At 40.7% G+C, this 22,551-nt stretch overlaps 1 protein-coding gene across 14 annotated transcripts in view; it reads right to left on the minus strand.

The window, feature by feature from the left end:
• The window catches only part of MAP2K5 (mitogen-activated protein kinase kinase 5), a 270,655-nt gene that overhangs the window by 86,701 nt on the left and 161,403 nt on the right, over window positions 1–22,551 (minus strand). For 8 of the 14 annotated variants that reach the window (XM_058740634.1, XM_058740628.1, XM_058740630.1 and 5 more), the window contains exons 16-17: window positions 21,096–21,167; window positions 5–34 (exon numbers count right to left, since the gene is read on the minus strand). In XM_058740634.1, the coding sequence (XP_058596617.1) occupies window positions 5–34; window positions 21,096–21,167 (102 nt within the window). The remainder of the gene's footprint in view (window positions 1–4; window positions 35–21,095; window positions 21,168–22,551) is intronic. The other 6 variants (XM_058740633.1, XM_058740638.1, XM_058740627.1 and 3 more) reach the window with 1 other exon arrangement.

Consider the following 22,551-nt stretch of genomic DNA (forward strand, 5'->3'; position numbering starts at 1 on the left):
TTACCTGGGGATATGGAAACCTCCCAAGAGCAAGCTGGGAAAGGAAATAATATTTGTCTAGTTATAGATTTGCATGCAGGGCAGATCTCCTTAAGACAGACAAGCACTAAATTTCAGAACTGTACCCAGCAAATATAAAAAGCTCACAACCCTGGATGCAGGAACTAAACTATTGCTGTAATTACCTTAAGAGTTGTATTTAGAATGGACGTTTTCAATGGGCAATGTTGCATCCCTGATAAAATATTCCAATTTTAACAACTAAACATTACCATTATGTGGTTTCTCTTAGGAATGTTCTCAGCTCTATGGGCATGATTCACATTCACATGTGTGCGACAATATTCATTGAGACAGAGATGTAAAACTGGAGGAGACCGCTGGTTTCTCCTCTTGTAAGATGGAGACACCTTCTTGTTTCCCAGCCCTTTGTTGTGTAGAGTTTTTAGTCACAAGTACACACGCAGTGTTATAGGATATGGGGAATGGGCCACATGAAACAGAAATTTTTGCCACTATTTTCATCAATTTATTAGTTTTTTCATTCACTTTCTATCCACTGTTAGGAATAAGGAGCTACCATTAGTAGGAAAGGGCCGATTCAAGGCTGGGAATTCAACACTATAGGTCAAAGTCTGAAATTGGGGACACAAATCTTTAGAGAGCTTCCAATTTTGTTTGATTTGTAAATTGCCATGTGTTTCTAGGCCAGTCACTTAATTTTGGTCTTGGAATTCTCACCTGTAAAAACCAAATGATTCCACCAGGAACATTGGTTGATAATGGGTAATAAGATCAAATTTACCAAATACGCCATAACATATTTAAAGAAAATAGTAGCAAAACTTTGTGACTTCATAATGTGGCTCATTCTCAGGCCTGAAATCTCTATATATTTGTAACTACTTTCGAAGTGGAATCGCTGTATCAGGGAACTGTGAAGCTGGAATGAACCCATGACAGCATCAATCCATTTCACAGATTAGAACCCAAGAGCCCCACTGAAAAAGTTTCCACACGGTTAATGAGAAGCTAGGGCCTGACCCTAGGCTTGCAACTTAATCCAGGTTCTTTCTGGCATTTTATATTGCTTTTCTACATCTTGAGAAGTTGTGTATTTATTTAAAAAACACAGACACCACGGAAACATTTTTGAACTCTTTTGGAATTGTGTTTAGAATCATTTCAAGTAACAAAAGAACATCTACTTCATTTTGCTAGAATTGCATTTTATCTTGGACTTAAAATTCTGCTCCCTACGCTTTTTGAAAATGTAAATTATTTGTTGACTAAAGTCTGAATGGCTTGGGGGTATTACCAAACCCCAAAGCCACTTCTGAAAAATAAATAAAAATAAATAAATAAGATACCCTTACTAAGGATAGACATGAAAATGCTGAAGTTAATTTTCAAAGCTCTACAACCAGTCTGAGCAAGAGCAATGTTAACAGGAATAAACCATATGACTTAAAAGGTGACTACTTTGAAAAGGCCAACACTCATTTGGATGTATATTTCTATATGTGTATGCGTGTGTGTTTTGCAATGCCTAGGAAGTTTCACAACCTTATACTCATTTCTTATATACTTAGAGCTCACGGATTTTCAAGATATAAAGTTATACTACCATTATTCACTTAGTAATATCATTAATCAAGGGATTAGCATAAAGTATGGACAGCAAAAACAACACAAGATGGGATGATGGAAAGAGAGTGTGGACGTTAAACTCCCTTTCACAGTTTTGTGTGATTATGTTTGTTGTCTATACACTGGTGTTTTCGGGGAGGCATCTGGATGGCTCAGGTGGTTAAGCGTCTGACTCGGCTCAGGTCCTGAACTCGCAGTTTGTGAGTCTGAGCCCCATGCTGGTCTCTGTGACAGCTCAGAACCTGGAACCTGCTTGGGATTCTTGTCTCCCTCTCTCTCTGCCCCTCCCCCCACTTGTGATCTGTCTTTCTCTCAAAAATATAAATAAACATAAAAAAATAAACTTTTTTTAAAGTTTATTTTTTAATTTATTTTGAGAGAGAGAGAGAGAGAGAGAGAAGCAGGGGAGGGGCAGAGAGAGAGGGGGAGGCGGAATCCCCAGCAGGCTCCATGCTGCCAGCACAGAGCCCAATGCGGGGCTTAAATTCACAAACCGTGAGATTATGACCTGAGCTGAAGTCAAGGGTCAGACGCTTAACCAACCGAGGCACCCACGGGCCTCACTAGATACTGTTTTTAACTGGGAAGGGAAGAGACTCCGTTTTCCACTCCCCCCTACACCAACCTTACCCAATACAGGCCATGCATGTGCCTGGCCAAGGAGAGTGTGCACAATGATCTTGGAGGAGTCAGGCGTTTGTACCATTCTGTATTGACCTGACAGACAGTGACCGCTCAAAAAAAGCTGTCATCTATCATCGCACTCATCTGTGGATTACCAGGTTTGCATGTCCTTCCATTTGGAATTAGAAAACTACTAAGAGGAGGAGCTCTCATCTAAAAAAGCTAACAATAAGTAGTAGACAACATTTAGAATATTTTATCTCAAGTCTTTCTACAGGCACTGTGCCACTCACTCGGGTATACGTCAAACATGTCACTGAGGACTATGGAAGAACTCTTGGCTTACTGGCCACATGGCTTACTGGCAGAAGAACTTGCCCACTACACACGTGGTTAAAATCTAAATTAGCTGGCTGGTACCAACACTGGACAGTGCCTCTTGTGGTTGGAAGAACTAATAAGCAATGAGAAATGAAACGCTTAAAAAAAGTGGCATAAAATGAAAAATATGAATTCTTTCCACTTCAACACAAAACTTCAAATTCTCAAATCATTATTGTTCTGTGGAGAGGCCAGGTCACGGTCAACTTGGGACCGTGCACTCATCTACTTGGTGGCCTCTGTCATGACTGGTACAATGTAATGAGGATGGCTGATATCATTCATTTACCCTATAAGATACCACCATGCAAGAGAGCAGAGAGAAAATTCAGTGCACGCTGGTCAGCTGGGAGCCCCTGGGTACCAGTCTGCTTGGGAACAGGTGGCAGTGCTTGAACTGGTGAACTCATCATTCTTGGGACTGGCTTTGCCTTGTGTGTACTTTCCGGACATCCTACAAAATCTCAGTCCTGTCAACTACATTCCTGGGAGAACTGCATCTAAGATATCTTGCAGCTCTGACCTCTTTGGAGCCAGAAGACTGAGAATGATTCCTTGCCCTTGACCAGAGCAGAACGATCATGTCCTCTCTTGCCTACTGTCACTCCTGGGCTGCTCCAGCAGCGGGCCCAGGATTCCAATTCTGCACCAGTGAAAACTGGCAGTGGCACTATTAGGCTGGCGCCAAAAGCAGTCATTCTAAGGCCCCGGGAGAGGCAGCTGCCCTCCATGTATGTCCCTGTCCTTCTAGGTTTAATGCAACTGCAGTGCTTTTGCGCCACACTATTTGTCTTGTGGCAAAATAGAAGGAACTATATAGCCAGGCCCTAGAACCCTTTTATCAAGTTCAATTAGGAGAAGGTAAAAAAGGAAAAGGGCTGTTAACAGATATGGCTGCATGAAGAACAGGTTCTTCATGAGGCTGTCAAAAGTCAAAATAAACACTGAAGCCTTATGGGGAAGAGGGAACACATATGCTATGAGTGAATGTTTCAGAGACAGACGGACCTGGGGCCATTCTGTATCTTTTACCCCTACTGGTCTATTAATCTACTTGCATTTCCCCAGTTTTTATTGTCAAGGTATTATAAATTAGGAAACTTACAAAAGAGAGTATGTAATCTTCTCTGAAATGGCCTGCAGATATGTCACTGTACTAAATGTGTTTCAGATTTAATGAAGCTTTAATGTCCTTTTTAATTTTGCCTGTTTCTGTATCACCAGGGGTCGGGCAAGGCAATCAGCACTCAAGAGGGTGGTTTGGTTTAAAACTAGGAAAAAACTCATTTGCTTATGAGTTGCACTGTATTTTCTTAATTAAATTTACTGAGTAAAATGGTTTAAGTTCAGCCAACCAATGACCTTTGTATGTAGATTTAGATTTATAAATAGGTTAACAGTTAAAGGAAAGGAAAAAAAAAAAAAAAGAATCACAACAAAGCAAACAGATTAGGACTAAGCCAATAGAAATCTTTGCTCTCTTTATCATCTTTACAAAAGCATCATTTAAATATAGGCAGCTTAAGTCCAGTTAAAAAAAAAAGTATATTGAAAAATGTGGATGCACTTAAGCGCCAGCAATTCATCAAATGACTTTCACATCCTTTTCATTCCCAGGAGGGGAGCGCCTTGTATTGTAAAAGATTTGGAAAAGCTTTATTTATTTTTGGAGGGTGGAGGTAGAGATGGGGGAGGGACAGGATTCTATTTAATGTTAAATTTAAAAAGTGCATTTTAATTCCAAATACTTAAGATTCAGCAAACTGCTAAATAAATACTCTGTTCGTTGTGGGAAATGCACTATATAAAAGGTAGAAAAAGAATGCTCTGAAAAACACCTACCATTGGGAATACATTTAAATATCAGCAAACCACTAACACTTCGCTGTAAAACTAAAACCTCCTTAGTGTCATCTTATTGATCTTTGATATGTCCAATCGAAATCTATGGAATACTCACTCGAGTTAGCAGCATTTTAATATGTTGGATTTTATAATTTAAACAACAAATATGTAGGTGTGATCATAATGACTGCCAAATTGCAGAGCAACTGCATGATAGAAACATCTGTATTTTAACAAAAAGGTAGAAGATACTTATTTACAAAGCAACAAAAATGGCTTCTGTTGATAACAAGAATAATTATGGCCACAGAGTCATAAACGATAGAGAGCAAAAATATAGTGTGGCAAGAATGCAAGAGCAGGACACAAACTCAAAATGTTTTTGGTGAATCAAGTTTCTTACCTAGAATATCAACAATGTGGGATGGGTTTTAAATTTACACTTATACCGAAGAGCCCTGGAATTTTTTTTAATTCTTAATTTAGACGTATCCTATGTTTCTTGGCATAACTGCAAATTGAAAATAAGCATTTTCAATATAGCCAGTGATCTAGCTGAAGGAGGACTTTATAGACTGAAATGTTCTAAAATTTGTTCTTAATTACCTTGTGCACATTTTACACAATTAAATTTCCATCTAAGGATCTTGCATTTAGATTGTGCACTGCAGTTAAACCTTCATTTTATAGAAATGCAGCAGCTACTGTGGAACATTCAGACACAGGAAAACTTTAAAAAAATCAGACTTAACTACTGGATTACATAAAATTCCCTAGGTGAGATTTCATCCCAAGACCAATTTACACAGTCCTAGAGAGAGAGTTTAAATCATCTGAAACTATGCTGGGAAAGAACCATAATAAATATTAAATACCTCAAAATCTACCCTAAGATTTTACTTTTCTTCCCATGTATCAATTTCACTATCCTCTTACTGAATGGTTTAGAAACAATCCAAAGGATATAACAGCAATTTACCAGTGTTAAAGTGCTTTGGAGGTTAAACTGACAACAAAGAACACAGAAACACAAAGCGTCTTGAAGTAGGGTTTCAATTAAATGTGGAGGATTTAGTAATGCAGGACCAAAAAAAAAAAAAAAAAAAGAGTTACAAATTAATTTAATCTTCTGCCTATAGTTTGCAGCTGCACTCCAAAGTGTCTAGGGCTTAAGAACAAAGCCTTGAAAGGCCTCAGAGTGAGGAAAGCTTCAATTTTTAATGTATAACGCCATTAGCTGATAACTTGTGGAATCTGCGACCCCTGCGGAGGGGCATAAGTGCGAGTAACAGAGACTGATGAAGTGACATATTTGTTCATGTCTCCAACTATGAGGAAGAGGGTTATTACTAACACCATCAGGCCCAACAGAAATATGCCCTAATAACCTTAGGGACCTTCCACGTTATCAGTTCTCACTACATCAAATATATTAAAATCAAAACCTAATTCACTTTAATTAAAGACAATTAGTTTGTTTTTCTATTAGTGTTTTAACTTGTGTGATATTATAATACACTGCAAATTAAAGATGGGATAACAAATGTAACGAAAGCAGCAAATGGTGTGTACCTTCCCACCCCTGCTTGGGGGAAATACACGCTTATCACGGGGGTCTATTTTAAGGAAATTCAAGGACACCATCATTGTAAGTGGTGTAGAAACATGGCACTTTGAAATGAATATAGTGGGACCGTGCATATCTTTTCCCTATTCAATTTATACTTTTCACATAACACTTTCCTATAAACTCTAAGGATTTCCTTAACACAAACAGAATTATGGCCCAATGGAGGCACCAGAAGCTTAATTAATTTGCCCAAGGTCACACTGCAGGTTGGTGGCAAAGCTTGTTAAATCACTAAGAACTGTGGGCTCTACAGATGTTTTTGGCAATGGCAAAGGACCCTGTCTGCAAAGGCCTCAGAGACTTCCAGTGCGGTGGGTGAAGCACGACAAATAACTCATTACGGCTGTACAGAAGTGCCAAGTGCTCCTGAGAGCTCACAAATAACATGTTTTCTTTGTGTAGAGAGAACCTAAATGTGAGGTTCCCATCAGGAGTGCTTCTTAACATGTGCCAGTATTTAAAAAAGAACTACTCATCCTCACTAGAGTCCACGGATAAAAAGTAAATTTATTTTAACTTAAGGAGGCCAAACGTGGTAACACAAAGAAATAAATCAAGCACTTCTCCATCATTCAGAAGGTCCTGCCTTCTATCCCACAGATTACTACTAATAATGGAGAAAAGACAGCATTACAAATAAATGTTTCCAATAGAGTGTGGGCTTTTTTTTTTTTTTTTTAATTAGAAATGGGCTTATTACAGTGGACACTTAAATGGGGAGAGGGCAACAGTAATTCACAAGTACAATATCCTAATGCTGTTCCATTAATTGCTTTATTTGTTTCACGGTTAAAAATGATTGCTTGCTGTAGCCTAACCACGAATGCTGAAAAGCATGATACATTGAGGTCTCAACCTGGGCAAACTGTACCTAAACTTACACTTTATTGCAGCTTAGTTCACAATCTTCACCTAATATAGGGGTATATCCCAGTGCAGCAGGAGGATAAATCATCCTGGAATATTACTCCGGCAAAGTTTAGCTGTGACTGGAGCATATGTGCTTTCGAGCCACTGAAGCAAAGGCCCATAAAATACACTAATTACTGGAAGTTATGGTCACTGAGTGATTGATAGCGCTCTGCAAGGCAACTTCCTCATTTTCAGCTCTTCTGACGGGCTCATCCGCCACATAGCAATTATTAATTCATGACCCACCCCTCGGGCGCTAGTACCTTTACCTCTAATTCTCCTGCTACCAAACTACTGCTACAGCTGGACACTGTCTTTCTTCATTCTGATGGCTGGGTAAGGATGATAAAAAGTAGATTTCATGCTAAATGCTGTTGTTTTGAATCTTTAAACGTTGTTCGGTCTTTCTAACCCTGCTGTCCCAACACATAAATTCTCCTTCCTCTCCCATAATGCTAGCTCACTTGCCTCATTTTCCTTTGGACTGTGTGTGTGTGTGTCTGTGTGTGTGTGTGTGTGTGTATCAATCTATCTGTCTATACTACTTTATACCAAAAACTCCGATGGAATTATATTTTGTGTGAATACTATGGTTTAAATGCACTATACAATTTCACCAGGCCATGGTAAATATGAGGTGGCTGATTAAAAAAAAAAAAAGGAAAACAACCCCTCCTCTATTTAAGGAGACCAACTTTTGTGGCTTTGAAAGACACTGTCGCAAGTTGATTTCCATCAGTACCTTTACTCAGAGCGATGCTAATGAAAATATCTGGATACATAACTAAATCTCTAAAAGTCACTGAGAAACAACTTGCAAAGGTCTCTTTTGCTGGTGTTCTGTGCACTGAAAGGAAATTCAGGGAGAATCTCTGAATTAAGAAGAGATAAAGTTCAGTCATGGTGGATGAAAGCAAACAATTTATTTTTCTAATAGAAAAAAAAAATGAATGCTTTTCAAATGTTTGCACAACTCCAACTCAAAATGCAATACTGGGGGTAGTTGTCCTGCCTGGATTCTGAGATGGTGCAACAACAGATGAACAGATGGAATTCTAAGTTACTCATCCTTTCTGGGCTTGGTTCAAATTATTCCTCCGCTCCTGCAAGGAGTTACTCCCAGAAGACAACTTTGAAGACAAAGATCCCATCACTCCCTGTCCATACCATTTACTGGGCAGCCGAGCACATCCTCTACCTGGTGACATTTCCTAGTGGTCTACATCTTCCTGTGTTTCTAATGCCTGGAAAGTTTTAAGTTTTGTTTAAGGGCAAACTCGAAGTCGTGTACATTTATATGTTCTCCATGATGCCAGAAGTGGTATTTTGCCGTAGGTTGACAATAAGCGTTTGTTGATTATGATAAACCCCTGATGGTGATGTCTTCTAGAGCCTAGCTGACCTGGCAGTGCTTGGATTAGTTGTTTCTACGCTACAATTCTTTAATGAACATAGTATACAAGCTCTTTAGTATTATGGGCTGATAGTCTTAACTGACAAGGCCCTCTTACACATCACTGCTTAGAATAATCACTATCGCGTATTTAAGCATTATGATTAATTTAAATGGCTTAGTTCTTATTAAAGACTTAAGGGTTGAAAGAAGGGAAAAAGACTAGAGTTAACTGCCCCCTAATCCATCTCATATACTTAATTCAATAACCATTTTAATCTTCACAGTGAGAATTAAGAAATGACACCCTTTCAACACGGTTGTAAAATGCTGACCTGTTGTCCTCTAATAGTATACAACTTCAATCATAATAGCCCCTAGAGAACTAGCTCTGGGTTTGGCGGGGGTGGGGGTCGGGTCCTCCATTTCTAAACTGCTCACTGGAGTCTTGCAGCTGTGACTACCGGAGAAAACGTCAGGGCCGGGGTATAGTCTACAAAGTTCAACCAACTCTACACTTCTGTTTCTAGATGTTCCAAAGTCAAGGGAGTCATAATCATGTAGTATTTCCTAGTGTTTATATGCTGCTCCTGAGAGAGAGAGATGGAGTGGCCACTTCCACTGAGGTGCCGCGCAGGCAGGTGCAGTCATCTTGGATCTTCCATTCTTAACCACCATCTGGCTGCATCCTCACCAGAGGCCCCTGAGGGTACCACGTGGAATGGCAGAGCCCTAAGATTCCTGACCCACAGAATCCTGAGTAAATAAATGGTTGTTATGGTAGGCCACTAATTCAGGGTACTTTATTAAGAGTAAGAGATAAACGAGATGCTTTCCTTGACATTGACGGCAGCCTTCCCTCTTGTCTTCCCATGCACTTCCATCGCACTTCTATTTGTCTTTCTACCTACCGGTCAAGGAGCTCCTGAGGGCAAAGTTTGGGTCCTTTACTGCCAACACAGAACAGCGTGGCATAAATATGTACTGACTGGATGGAATTCTCACCTGTCCGCTTCCCATTAGAGCAGACATATTGGAGATGAGGTTAATTTTTGTATTTCTTTAAAAATATAAACTAGGCTGTGGTTTCTGAAAAAGAATGGTAAACGTACACCTTAAAATATGGTAACACTGAACCGGCTACGGGGACAATTTAGGTAGTAGGTCTGTGTCAACCAGTCTTGACTGACCGACTGAGCCACCCAGGCGCCCCTCAAGAGGATTTTTAAAGCTAATTCCAGGGGCGCCTGGGTGGTGCAGTCGGTTAAGCGTCCGACTTCAGCCAGGTCACGATCTCGCGGTCTGTGAGTTCGAGCCCCGCGTCAGGCTCTGGGCTGATGGCTCGGAGCCTGGAGCCTGTTTCCGATTCTGTGTCTCCCTCTCTCTCTGCCCCTCCCCCGTTCATGCTCTGTCTCTCTCTGTCCCAAAAATAAATAAAAAACGAAAAAAAAAATAAAGCTAATTCCAGGTCACTGGATTTGAGTATTGACAGAATTCTAGGATCAGTGGTTCTGACCACTGGACATCTCAAGGGAGTGGCAGTGGTTCCCCCAAATTATCACTCAAAGAATTTAGAGTTGACAGATGTCACTAGAAGGCTGGCCCCTTATCTTTTAGCTCTCAACTCAAAAGTAACCCCACACCACTCAGTCACTCGTATCATAGAATGCTGTTTGTTTCTGTCTAATGACTTGCTATTGTCAAGCATCTTCTTTAAAACGTAGGTTCCATGAAAGCAGGGATTTTGTCAGTTTCATTCGTAGCAATATTCCCAATGACTACCACAGTGCCTGTCACACGTTAGACACTCACTAAAAAATTTCGGAGTGACTAATGAATGATTGCATCTTATCTAACCTTATCCCAGCTTCTTCCACAAAGTATTTCTTCTCAACAAACAAACAAAAACAACCTGAGACATGTGGTCATTCAGTCACTATGGAAATGCCGGCATTTTTATCCCTAAAGGGGATTCCACTGTGGAGTAGGAAGGATGTAGGGATATCTATCCATTAGAACTTTCTTCTTTATATTCAATAGAAAACGATGGGATTTTTTTTTTCCAGTTTTGTTTGTTTGTTTGTTATGTTAACTTCAGCAAGTTTGGCCTGCCAGTCATTGAGTGGCAGTATCTCTTCTCTATGACAATCCTTCAAACATCTGAATATGGGTTGTCAAATGCTTGCTTTGTCTTCCCTTTCTTTTTTTTATTCTTCACATGAAGACTTTGTGGATTTAATGTTTTCTTAAAAGTCCAAATTGTGGGCGGTTTTGTGCATACAAATGCCCACAATTTGGACATGTGCTATTGGAAAAACTTTAAAATCAGTCTGAAATCCATCAAAATAATAAAATGCTTAGCTGCGACTGCCAGCACCTGTTCCATCTTGTTTTGTCAATCTCATGGTTGTTCAGATGGCTCTGAGCACAAAGCAAGCCCAACAATGCCTCTTTCAGTGGGAGACACTCACTTTGTCTGCCAGTTGCCCATTCACTACGATCACTGACAACCTTGGAAAATGCACATTTAGGCATGGTAATCTGAGACAGCTGGATCCCTTCACAAACCTTGCAAAGGACTGAACTAGTCAATCCATCATCTCCCAAAGGTCATTTTAACAGCTCCTTTTTGCAATGGGTTACACAAAGTTTTAGATTAAAAAATGACAAGGGAAAAAAAATTAAAACAAAGTTAAAACAGAATTACAGAAAGTGGAGTAAGAGCAGGGGAATGAGTGAGAGAAACTGTTACATGCTCTTTTTCTCAACATTCTTGAATGGAAGGGAAGGAGGCCCATGACAAGGACTCCCCACCGCACTCCTGCCCACTTTCCTATACAACCTTCCAATCATACACTGAAATTTCCTTGGTGTTTGGACCCTTCACTTTGATCCCTTTGGCTTCTGATGATTTTCAGCAGAAGCTTCTGATCAACAGGTAAGATGTTTCACTAGATGGAGCAGCAGACCAAACATACAATAAGATTCAACTTTCACTCATGTGCTTGATGATAATTATAAAAACGGTGAGGAGAAAATATCAGTACTTAAGTGGAGCACACTGAATGCCAAGTTTTATGGTCTCAAGATGCTGACAGCAGCTGCTCATAGGGTACCAAGCGCTATCCGTCACCTCTCAGACCAAGTTCATAATCACCAAGGGCTAGAAAAGCAAACAAAGCCGCAGCTGTAGACCACTAGAGACAGCTGTGTCTCTGGGTGTTTTTATGTAGGGGTGGGAGTTGGGGGTAGGGATAGGTTCTTCTGTATATTTAGGGGCAAGAACCAAGTCTAGATAATGCTCCATAATTCTTGTCACTTGGCAAAAACACCCAATATATAGATGAGATTGCTATTTCAAACAGAAGCTTACTCTCACAGTAACTTTATGGGGTTGTTGTTATTAAATGAAAGTGTTTATAAGGGAGTCTAGAAAACTCAGAGCACCTGCTTTCAAAAAATGTGTTTACTATGATTGTTTATCGTCTGCCTCCCTCATTGTGTTGGAGGTTCAACAAGCAAAGGGAACATGCCTATTTGGTGTATCCTCTGCACTTAGTAAAGTGTTTGGAACATAAAAGATGCTCAGTAAATATTTGAGGAATGAATGAATTTTAAAGTTATCTTCACTTTACAGATAAGAGAGTGACACTTGGAAGTGGCACACGACTTGGCCAAAATCACACTGATTGTAAGGGGTGGTGCCAAATATCTGGTTAATCCAAAGTTGGAACATTTTAAGACTTCAAGAATTAGGATGACAGCCCTTGAATCTGAAAATCTTATCACAGAAAGAAAATTGCCCACTTTTCATCAAATTTCTCCAGAGGCTCTGTCAAGGGTACTGGGCTGGGTGATCCATGCAGCTTTTTCAATACTTTTATTTTCATTTCACACAGCTTTATGTGCTTGCTTGTAAATGCTGATTACACTTCGTTTTCTCGGTATCTTATGAGTCTTATCTAGCACCCATTAAAAATATACATATAAAGGCAAAGATTTTTTTTAATGAGATGTGTTCACAGGTTTTAACATTTCCATAAGACAAGGTAGTTCCATCCAACTATATTTACTTTTTATGCTAAAATTTCCTTGGGAAAAATTCTATTGTAGATGTCTACAGAAAATTCAAAAATGTTACCATTCCTCAGTAAAAAGTCCCTTCCTCTAGGCAAAAGCACTGATAGATGTCCTTTAGAAAAAAAGTTAGGTTTTGTTTTTTGTTTTTGTTTTTTGCTATAGGTATAATAAAAAGGAAGGCAATCTCAAACAACATGTATTTCTCTCATGCTATAAAATTAAAATGAAAACAGGTGCTTTGGTGCTTTCTTCTATTTCCTCTATTCTTTCTTCCTGAAACTTGTCTTTTACGTTAGACTTCCTGTCCTAGTTCTCTAATTTTCAATATCTGTTTGTTGTCATTGTTCTCAGAAAGTTCCTTTGTTACAGCAGCCTGTTCTTGTTTCCTGAATGTAACATTTTCTCTTTTCCCTCTGACAATACTAGAGGAGTTCATCTGAATTTTTCTTCACCTCACAGTTTCCAAGGCCCTCCAAGTTGTTTTCCAGTTATTTTAGGTCTCTGTCTTAAAGGCCTTCCTCACACGTCTTGCCAAGAGTAAGGGACTGAAAATCTGGCTGGAAACACTGTGCTCATTGGTGGAGCTTGCAGAATGATGTAAAGTGACATAACATGAACCCCCAATGTCTGGATCTTTAAGATTTCTTGGTCTGATTTCCTTTGAGAAAGTCTCTTCTGCCTGAAAGAGGAAGACACTTTGGCTGCTGGTGTCCTAGGAACAGGCTGGGAGGTCTCAACATTTACCATTCACTTAATGCCTCTGTACTTCAGTAGTGGGATGCACTCTTCTACAGTGCTAGGTGTCACTTATTTTACTCTTTCCAAAAAAGACTTCTACCCAGTCTTGTGTTGAGGGTGGAGAGTGGTGACTGTCCACACATGCTGAGTGAGGGGAAGAATCTGTGGGTCAAATGGCTTAAGTACTTCTCAAACAGACTTTAAAATCATCCTCTTCTCTCTGGTCCCACTTTCATGCCTAGTTCCAGATAACTGGTACCACCAATTCTTGGGCCTTTGGGGTGTTCCACAGGAATCAGAGTCTTTATCACTTTCTTTTTAAAAAAATTTTTTTTAATGTTATTTATTTTGAGGAGGGAGGGAGAGAGAGAGAGAGAGAGAGAGAGAGAGAGAGAGAGAGAGCGCATGCACAAATGGGTGAGGGGCATAGAGACAGAGAAGTAGACACAGGATCCAAAGCGGGCTTCAGGTTCCGAACTGTCAGCACAGAGGCCGATGCAGGGCTCAAACCCACAAACTGTGAGATCATGACCTGAGCCGAAGTTGGACGCTCAACTGACTGAGCCACCCAGGCGCCCCTGTCACTTTCTTTACAGCTAGCTTAGGATTTCAGCATTCTCGGCTCTGCAGGTTATTTGCCACTGTTCATCTGCTCTCCACATCCCGAAGTTGGTTGCTATAGTCTCCTTCCCTTTTTGTCTTCATGTAGTATGCCTTTTTAAAAAATTCCTTTACGGTTATTTTTAGTGGAGTTTGAGGTGCAAGGGGAAGCTATGGCAAGTGTTCCATGCTTTAATCAAATCAGTAGCTTTTTTGAACAGAAATATAAACATTTCAAGAAGTAATTCCTTTTAAAAAGAGGAGATAGTGACCTTTGTCCAGGAGCTCTGAAGTAAAGCTTCCATCTAAAGATGAAGAAGCTGAGGCCCAGAGATTAAATGACTTATCCAAGGATCTACGGTTTAGACTGCTAGAGGTGAAATCTGATCTAGGTCTATACTCCAGCAAACAGAAAACCGTTCTCCACGTGCAAAACATTTGTGATCTATTCAGCCAACATTTATGTGTGCTTATGTCAAAGGCTCCATCCAACTTCTGCTTCAGAGCTGTGACAAAAGTATGAAAAAACTGAGCCAAAAGATTTCCTGAGCACCCACTGAGGGGCAGTGGGATTGCGCTAGGGAGTGTAGGTGGTGTTGAGAGTATCAGATTTGACTCCTATCATAAGGAAGTCTGACATGCCTCTAAATTATTATGGTACAAAGTGGAAAAGGCAGGGAGGGAGGGAGATGAAGATGAAGGTCAGAAGAAGATGCTACTTTTAGTCGGAGAGATCAGAGCAGGTGTCACGAAGGATGGGTATCTGACCTGTATCTTGGGGAGATGAAGGAAAATGATACGCCACATAGAGTGAAGGGCAGAGTGTTCCACGGATTTGCTTTTAACCTGGAAAGGTGATTCTAAAACTCACAAGAAAAACTCTCTTGGCCGAAACAACAGAACTCATAAAAATCTTCAGAAGATGGCGTTACCGTCATGACAATGACCTTGTGTGGCTCCCTGAATATGCTCTTCGCCTTTCTAGAAACGTTTCTCTAAGCCATGGACCTTGCTTCCATCATTTAACACATCATTCAAACCACTTCAATAAAACAGGGATCACGCTGAAGAGGGGTCTCAGAGGACTAGATGACACTCCAATTAACCAAGCACATCGAGCCAGATTGTTCTATGCCTCAGACTCAAGAGACTGGCGGAGAGAAGAGGCAAACAAAGGCAGAAAAAAGCGAGGACCCAAGTGAAAAGAGCAAAATGCATGTGTTAAAGATGGGCTTTCAGTCTGACTCCTGCAGAAAAGCCTGTCAGAAGATTATTCACCACCAACCTTAATAAGGTTTATAATAACCCGCCAGCTAGAATCACAAACCAGAACGTGTACTTGTAGAGCATACTCAGTGAGAACAAGGGCAGTATAGGACTGGCCCGGTGCTTTTAAAATGTGTATGCGTTATTCTGGGTACTGCAAAATCAAGGCTGGAAGAAGGTGTGTGTTGACTTATATTTTGACCCAAGAAGGGCCAACTTAAAAATACAGCTTTTGCAAACATGTTGTGATTTAAATGACACAAGAATATGAGTGGAATGAGTAACTAGCGAAAAAAAATAGAGGGGCTTCTCTTCTTGAGCCAGTCTGTGGGAAGAGAGATAGGTACTGAGCTGCTTGTGAAATTAAGACATTGTGCCCCAGGGCACCTGGGTGGCTGAGTCGGTTGAGCGACCAACTTCGGCTCAGGTCATGATCTCACGGTTCATGAGTTCGAGCCCCACGTTGGGCTCTGTGCTGACAGCTCAGAGCCTGGAGCCTGCTTCCGATTCTGTGTCTTCCTCTCTCTCTGCCCCTCCCCCGCTTGTGCTCTGTCTGTCTCTCTCTCAAAAATAAATAAAAATACATATTAAAAAAATGGCTCTTATTATGTACCAACTGTCATTTTAAAGTTTAGCTCTGAAGTTTGAATGGCAACTACTAGGGTGAAGAGTCCTAAAAATCACCACCTAGTTGACTGGATCAGTGTGAGCTTTCTAGAAGAGTCAAACAAATATGCTGGGGAGCAGGATTAATCCTCCTAGTTTGTTCTAGCTCAGGAATTTTATGCCTTTGTTGGTGGCATAAAATTCTTTTTTTTTTGTTCTTTTTCTTTGTATTCATACTTCTTTTTTTGTTCTTACTTCTTACTTTTATTCTTACTTCTTTTTTTCTTTTTTTTTTCTTTTGCATTTTCACACTGATTTCTGTCATGAAGGTACAAGGAAGAAGTGTAATTCTACATGGATTCTTTCTCCCACGACAAAGTCAGCCCATACAAACCCCTCATATGGCAGTGACCTTTATTTGGCTTCATAACTAATCCACATGAGGAGAACTACAACACATTCAGAGATCTGAGTTGAAAACCATAAGCAACACACAGAGAAAGGGGCCAAATTCTTCTCATCTGGTGACACTGCCACTGCCATGCTCTAGGGAAGCTGAATAATCTCCTTTTTTCCCCTCTTAAGGGTAATCTCCATGTTTATGTTGCTTCAGCCAACTCCAAATACTACATACAGCTGACAGAATCCTGGAAGAGACCCATTTTATCCCACAGGGATACTGAACTGAGAGGAGATGGGGCAGTTCTGTCCCTGGATAAAAGATAGTCTGATATTAAAGATTCTTTGCTTAAGGCACAAATGTACCTGTCTGTGACTTTTTTAATGGCACATTTTAGTGGCATGTAGCATCATCTTTTATGAACAAGTGTGCGAGAGGCCTTGTTATGACCCCCATGGGGAGTATGACAGCACATTAACAAGGGAAGGGCAGAATGGAGACGGCAAGCAAAGGTGAGCCTCGCTATTTTAGGAGTTTAAAACGATGAAGGCGCCTTCTGATTCCTGCCTCGCCAAACCTCAGGGAGGGGTTGGGACTTCATGGAGTCTGGGGGAGGGGTGTACTAGTAGAGGTAGAAGGGATAGAAAACTCTAGTTTCCACGCAGTCTCTTGTTTGATTCTTGGGTGATTTCAGAACAATTCCCTTGCTCAGTTTCCTGTATTTTGATCCCATGTTTCTTTACCACCAGTACTCTAGGGGGATAAAATGACTCAAAACACTTTGAGGAAGGTGTCCACACAAATAGGTAGTGGAACAGCTTACATGAGACCTTGCATGTTCTGACACTAGACCTCTCCTGAGGGGTTCACAGAGACCCCCCTTAGGATGTGCGGGGCCATGGGGAGGGGCTCTTCCCTCTTTTCCTTCTTTCTCCCAGGGCCAAACTCCCTTTGAGACCAATTCTGTTGGTTAAGCATCTTATTAAGCATCTGACTTTGGCCCAGGTCATGATCTCACGGTCCTTGAGTTCGAGCCCCGCGTCAGGCTCTGTGCTGACAGCTAAGAGCCTGGAGCCTGCTTTGGATTCTGTGTCTCCCTCTCTCTCTGCCCCTCCCCCGTTCGTTCATTCTCTCTCTCTCTCTCTCTCTCTCTCTCTCTCTCTCTCTCTCTCTCTCTCTCTCTCTCTCAAAAATAAATAAACATTAAAGAAAAAAAAAAGACCAATCCAGCTCAACTGTAACTCCTTTGGAGAAACCCTGTCTCTCCCCCAGGCTTGGGGCTCAGAGTATCTTGGAAGCACCTTTACTGAAGGTGCTAGCACACTGTTTGTTTTGTTTCGGGCTTTAGTGGTTGGTCTTCTCTATCAGAAGTTTTGTGTGACCCAGTCTCTATGGCCTGACACATGATAAGTGCTGAGACAGTCAGTACTGAATGAATGGAAGTTTTTACTCTTCACAGCACACCCCTAGAAAGGAAGTCTTGTTTTTAAAAGTGAGGATAAACAGAAGAGAAGCAATTCTTTGAAGATGGTGACTCTAATTTGCTATTCAGAATTTTAAAATGCATGGAGATTCACACTTCTCTCTATGACTTTAAACAGGATTTGCCACATTTATCCCAAGCAGATTGTGGGTGAAAATAAAGAATCTTTACTTCGTGCTTTACTTCAAGTGCTTCTTGTGGACTAACCTCCACATCTTTTCAGGTAATATTCTCATCACATCTGCCCTTAAGGAAAAAAAGAAGCGTGGGGTTCTCTGCATCACTGAATAATTCACAATTTCTCATCTACGGGCTCAAAACCTCCGACTCCCCTTCCTTATCACTTACTTTGTGTTACCTTGTACCCCAGATGAATTTGGTATAAGACACACGCCAGGGGCCTTACTCTACTCTCTAGTGACTTACTGGTCTGTCACTTGTGGTCAGTCACATGCTGTCACTTGCTTGTCTGGGAGGTTGTGAGCTCCTAGAAGGGCTACAATTACATAGTTCCCTCTGAAAGCATTTGGTTAAGCATCAAACACAAAGAGGTGTTCAACAACCTTTCTCGATGATCATAATCCCACTGCACTTGACATCCTGTACCGACATTACCTCCTCCTTCTGATTTAACATCTGGCTCTTCACCAGCCATTTGAAAACACTGGGAGCATTAGGATGCCTAACCCTTCCTGTCCTCCCCTCCTCCCCACTTTGAGCCAACACATTCCTTCTGGCATTCAGGTGTCCCACACTCAATGTGACAATTTGTTACACAATCCCTATACCATAATCCTCCTCAATCTTATAAATTCAATGAGTCTGTTTCCTTCAGTCATCTGGAGACCATTCAACAGTCTACCTCCAGGATAAATGAACATGATTGACAAAACACCAAATACAACAATGGCAAATTCCCCCCTTATACTATAAAGACCCTCTTTTTAAATCTTTGCATCCCTAGCACCTAGCAGAATATTGGCAGAGATATGTTTCAATATGCAACATAAATATGTTCTATGTATTGGGCATCTATCTATCAATCTATCTACCTACCTACCTATCTTATCTCCGTGTTTCCATGCGTGTCCCTCTACGGTCCGTGCTCGACAGAACACCCAATCATCTTTTGAAAATGTAATTCAGTCATTTACCCTCAGAGGAAAATCTAAAGTTCTTACCATGGCCTACAAGGCAGTATATGATCTAACCCTTGGCTACCTCTCTGAATGTATTTTTTCCCATTTTTCCCCTTGATAACTCCACTACAGTCACCTTGGTCCCTCTGCTTCCCTTGAACATGCCAAACACACTCCAGCTTAGTGCCCCTGTATTTGCTGTTGCCTGGCGGCTCCCTCCATTTACATCATGCAAGTCTCTGCTCAAAGGTACTTTATCAGAAAGGATTGCTCCACTTTATTTTTCTCCATAGGACTTGCCACCACCTGACAATTCATATAGTTCGTTATCCTGTTTTCTGTCCTCCTCATGCCCTACTCCATGAGAGTCAAGACTAGAGTGTCCTTTCATTACCATATCCCCATTGCCTAACAGGCATAGCAAGAGCTCAATATATAAATGAAAAAATGAATGTAGAAGGAAAGAACAGCGAATATACGTGTTCTAAATCTTAAATCTATTAGCTATGTTCTCTCATGGTACTATGTGTCTCTGCATGTTATATCATGCTTGGGTGTATCACCATCCAAGTCACTCAGCTCTAGAGTTGATGCAGAAAGTTAAAGAAAGACAACAGACCACTTAGAGTCATAGAATGTTAGTGTGGAAAGGGGCTGCGAGAGCATTATTTTACCGATGAAGAGACAGAAGCCTGGGGAGGGATAGCGGCTTGCACAGGACACCTAGAAACCAGCAGCAAAGGTGAAACTGCTCTCTCTTTCATTCCCAATCTAGGTTCTTATCTGCACACCACGTACTTCTCCAGTGTTCTACACTCTATCTGGTTGTTTGTTAAATGCATTTGATGGCAATGGTTTAAACATGCAAAGGCATGGGGCGCCTGAGTAGCTCAGTTGGTTAAGTGTCCAACTTCAGCTCAGTCTCACGGTCCGTGAGTTCCAGCCCCTTGTCAGGCTCTGTGCTGACAGCTCAGAGCCTGGAGCCCGCTTCAGATTCTCTGTCTCCCCCTCTCTCTGCCCCTCCCCCCGACACATTCTATCTCTCTCAAAAATAAATCAACTTTAAAAAAAAATTTAAACATGCAAAGGGAATTTATATTAACAGTAAGGCCTGAGCTCCACAAATCAAAAGTACAAGTTTCTCTCAAAACAGGTTAACTGAACAAGCCCTTCAGGCTTCTGCTGGGAAACTCGGTTCTGGGCTTCTGTCCGCCATTATTGCTAACTGCTCAGCTGATGCATACATACTGTATTTCCTCTTAGATTCTCTTTTGTGAAGAAGCAGAAGAATATAGTTTAACAAACACCGATTATTTTTCCTTTCTTTCTATAGTGCAGGTGAATTGAGTCTAAAGATACTTCCTTATAAATTCAATTGCATTCATGTATTACAAAAATCATAGAAAAAAGTATGTATTTGACCCCAAAAAAGGTGATAAAAATGTGACTGCAACTCTATCCGTGATCTTGTTTAAGGACAGTCCTTTCTACTTTTTTTTAAAAAAAATCCTCCTTCCTCTGAATCAATGTAAGTGAGAAACAATTCTTGAAGTACTGGAGAGGATCCAGATTCTATCCTAGTGCAATTCACATTGAGCCAGATGTCTTTCTAATAGAAATTGTACATATTTCCTTATAAATCAATTGTCATTATAAGAAACCTTAGCGCAGAGTTCTTGTGGGGTGACATGTAGCACACTAAGATAAAGTCCATTCTAAATACAGCTATAAAGAGTAAAGACACTAAAATTGTGCTAAATACATACCCCTCTCCTCCCCTAGATCATATCATGCTCCATCCCCCAACATGTGAAATGACTATATTGGAGCAATGTGATTTTTTTCTTTCTAAACAAACATATAGAATTTATACATCCAAATGAGTAGGACTGCACTCTTTAAAGTAATCACCGTTGGAAGTTACATATGCATTCCAACAAGGGTACCATTACCCAGAACTCTGGAATCTTTTATTAAAATGCAGGCTCTAGTGTGCATAAGGATCACCGGGGAACATGTTAATAATGCAGATTCTTAAAGATTTGGATTTAATTAGTCTTAGATGGGAGTCTGGGAACCTGTATTTTTAAGAAGCTCTCGAGGTAAGTTTTGTACAGGTGATGTGTGAGAAACAGCACCTCCGAATAATCCATTCACAAGCCATTCGAGGATATCAAAATGAGGAATTTAGAGTTAAACTCTATGTGTACATACACATAACGAATAGAAACTGTACACATTTCTGTGTACACAGAAGTTTATTTTTAGTTTTTTCAAAATCTTCATTCTTCTTGATAGAAAATATTAGGACAGTTACATACAGAAGCATCTATTTGCAAACAACATACCTCCATGAAAGAGATTCCTAAACTCCAGACATCAGAATGGATTCCATACTGCTCCCCGGAAATTCTTTCAGGCTGTAAGATAACAGAAGGGAGCTTGTGAGTTGATGGAAGCTAGTCCAGGTCTGAAACACTAATATGGGTTTGGCTAAGGCAGGGTGCCATCAACATTTCATGACACTTTATGAAGAGCAAAACAATCTCATGTGTGTATATGTGTGTATATATGTATATGCATACTAGATAGGTAACATATAGAAATTACATAGGTAATACAGAATCTCACTGAATCCTCACAAAGTCCCTGTGAAGAAAACTTTATTACCTCTATTTTAGAGATGAAGAAAATTAAGGCTCATATTGGTGAAATCATTTAGGCAAAGTCCTCAGTTAGTAAATGAGCTGAGATCTGAACCCAGGGTCCTCTCCCTCCAAATTCAGTGGTCTCAGCTGTGAAGTGAAAAACTACATAATATTACATAATGTTATCACTTATTTGCACTTTGAGAAATGGGTCTGTATCACTAGGGATATTTTTATTTTTATTTTTTTAACTTCTTACTTGGAAATAATTTCAAACTTCCAAGAAAGTTGAAAAACTACGACTAATAAAAAAAATCCATATTTCCTTTTACCCAGATTCACCTACTGTTCAGCAATTTTATTCCAATTATCTGGGTTTCTTTTGATATGAACCAAGGAACAGTTTGAAAGGTCCATTTGGGACAACTCGTCCTCCATTTAAGACGTGTAGCAAATACCTGGTCCGGAAAGCCACTACATGTACTCTCTATACTTCAAAAGGAGTAGTTTCATAGTGAAGTGGGTGCTGCCTGGTCTTCTATCCTTCTAGGATCTAGCATTCAGTAAGGTACTTCACAGAAATCTTTTGAATGAACACAGGAACACACAAACAGAAGTCTCATGGAGGTAGAATGGTCAGTCAAGGTCACAGAGCTGATCGTGGCAGGGCTAGGACCATAACCCACACCTCCCGGCCCTCAGGGCACCATTCTGTTGTTTGTACCATCCCCGGGGGTCTTGATGGTCACCAATGGCATCAGCCTTCAGGAGCTTTCACGGGAGCCCTGAAGAGTACCTGGGGCCACACTCAGCCTGGTCCACTGCAGATGGAGGAGGTGAGCACCCACCAGCCATCAGCAGGGGATATACCAGGGGGGTAAAAGATGTGAGCAAGGTGCTTTCAGGTGAGTTGGCACAGTCCTACATCTCAAGGAGCTGGCTTAGCTGGGACCCAGAACTTCGTGACCTACTTTCTACTCATACCCATCAGGCTACCTCAATATATTTAACTGCCTTCTCCTGGGACCACCTGCCATAAAATTACATAAAGCCCTATCCTGAAGTAGCAGGTGGATTGTCTTATTTCCCTTCTTTTATTTATTTCTTTAATCTGTAAAACCCCTTTCCTACCAAGAACCATTCTTCCCAAGGGCCA

Source organism: Neofelis nebulosa, chromosome 7 (genome assembly GCF_028018385.1).
Source record: "Neofelis nebulosa isolate mNeoNeb1 chromosome 7, mNeoNeb1.pri, whole genome shotgun sequence".
Taxonomy (NCBI): Eukaryota; Metazoa; Chordata; class Mammalia; order Carnivora; family Felidae; genus Neofelis; species Neofelis nebulosa.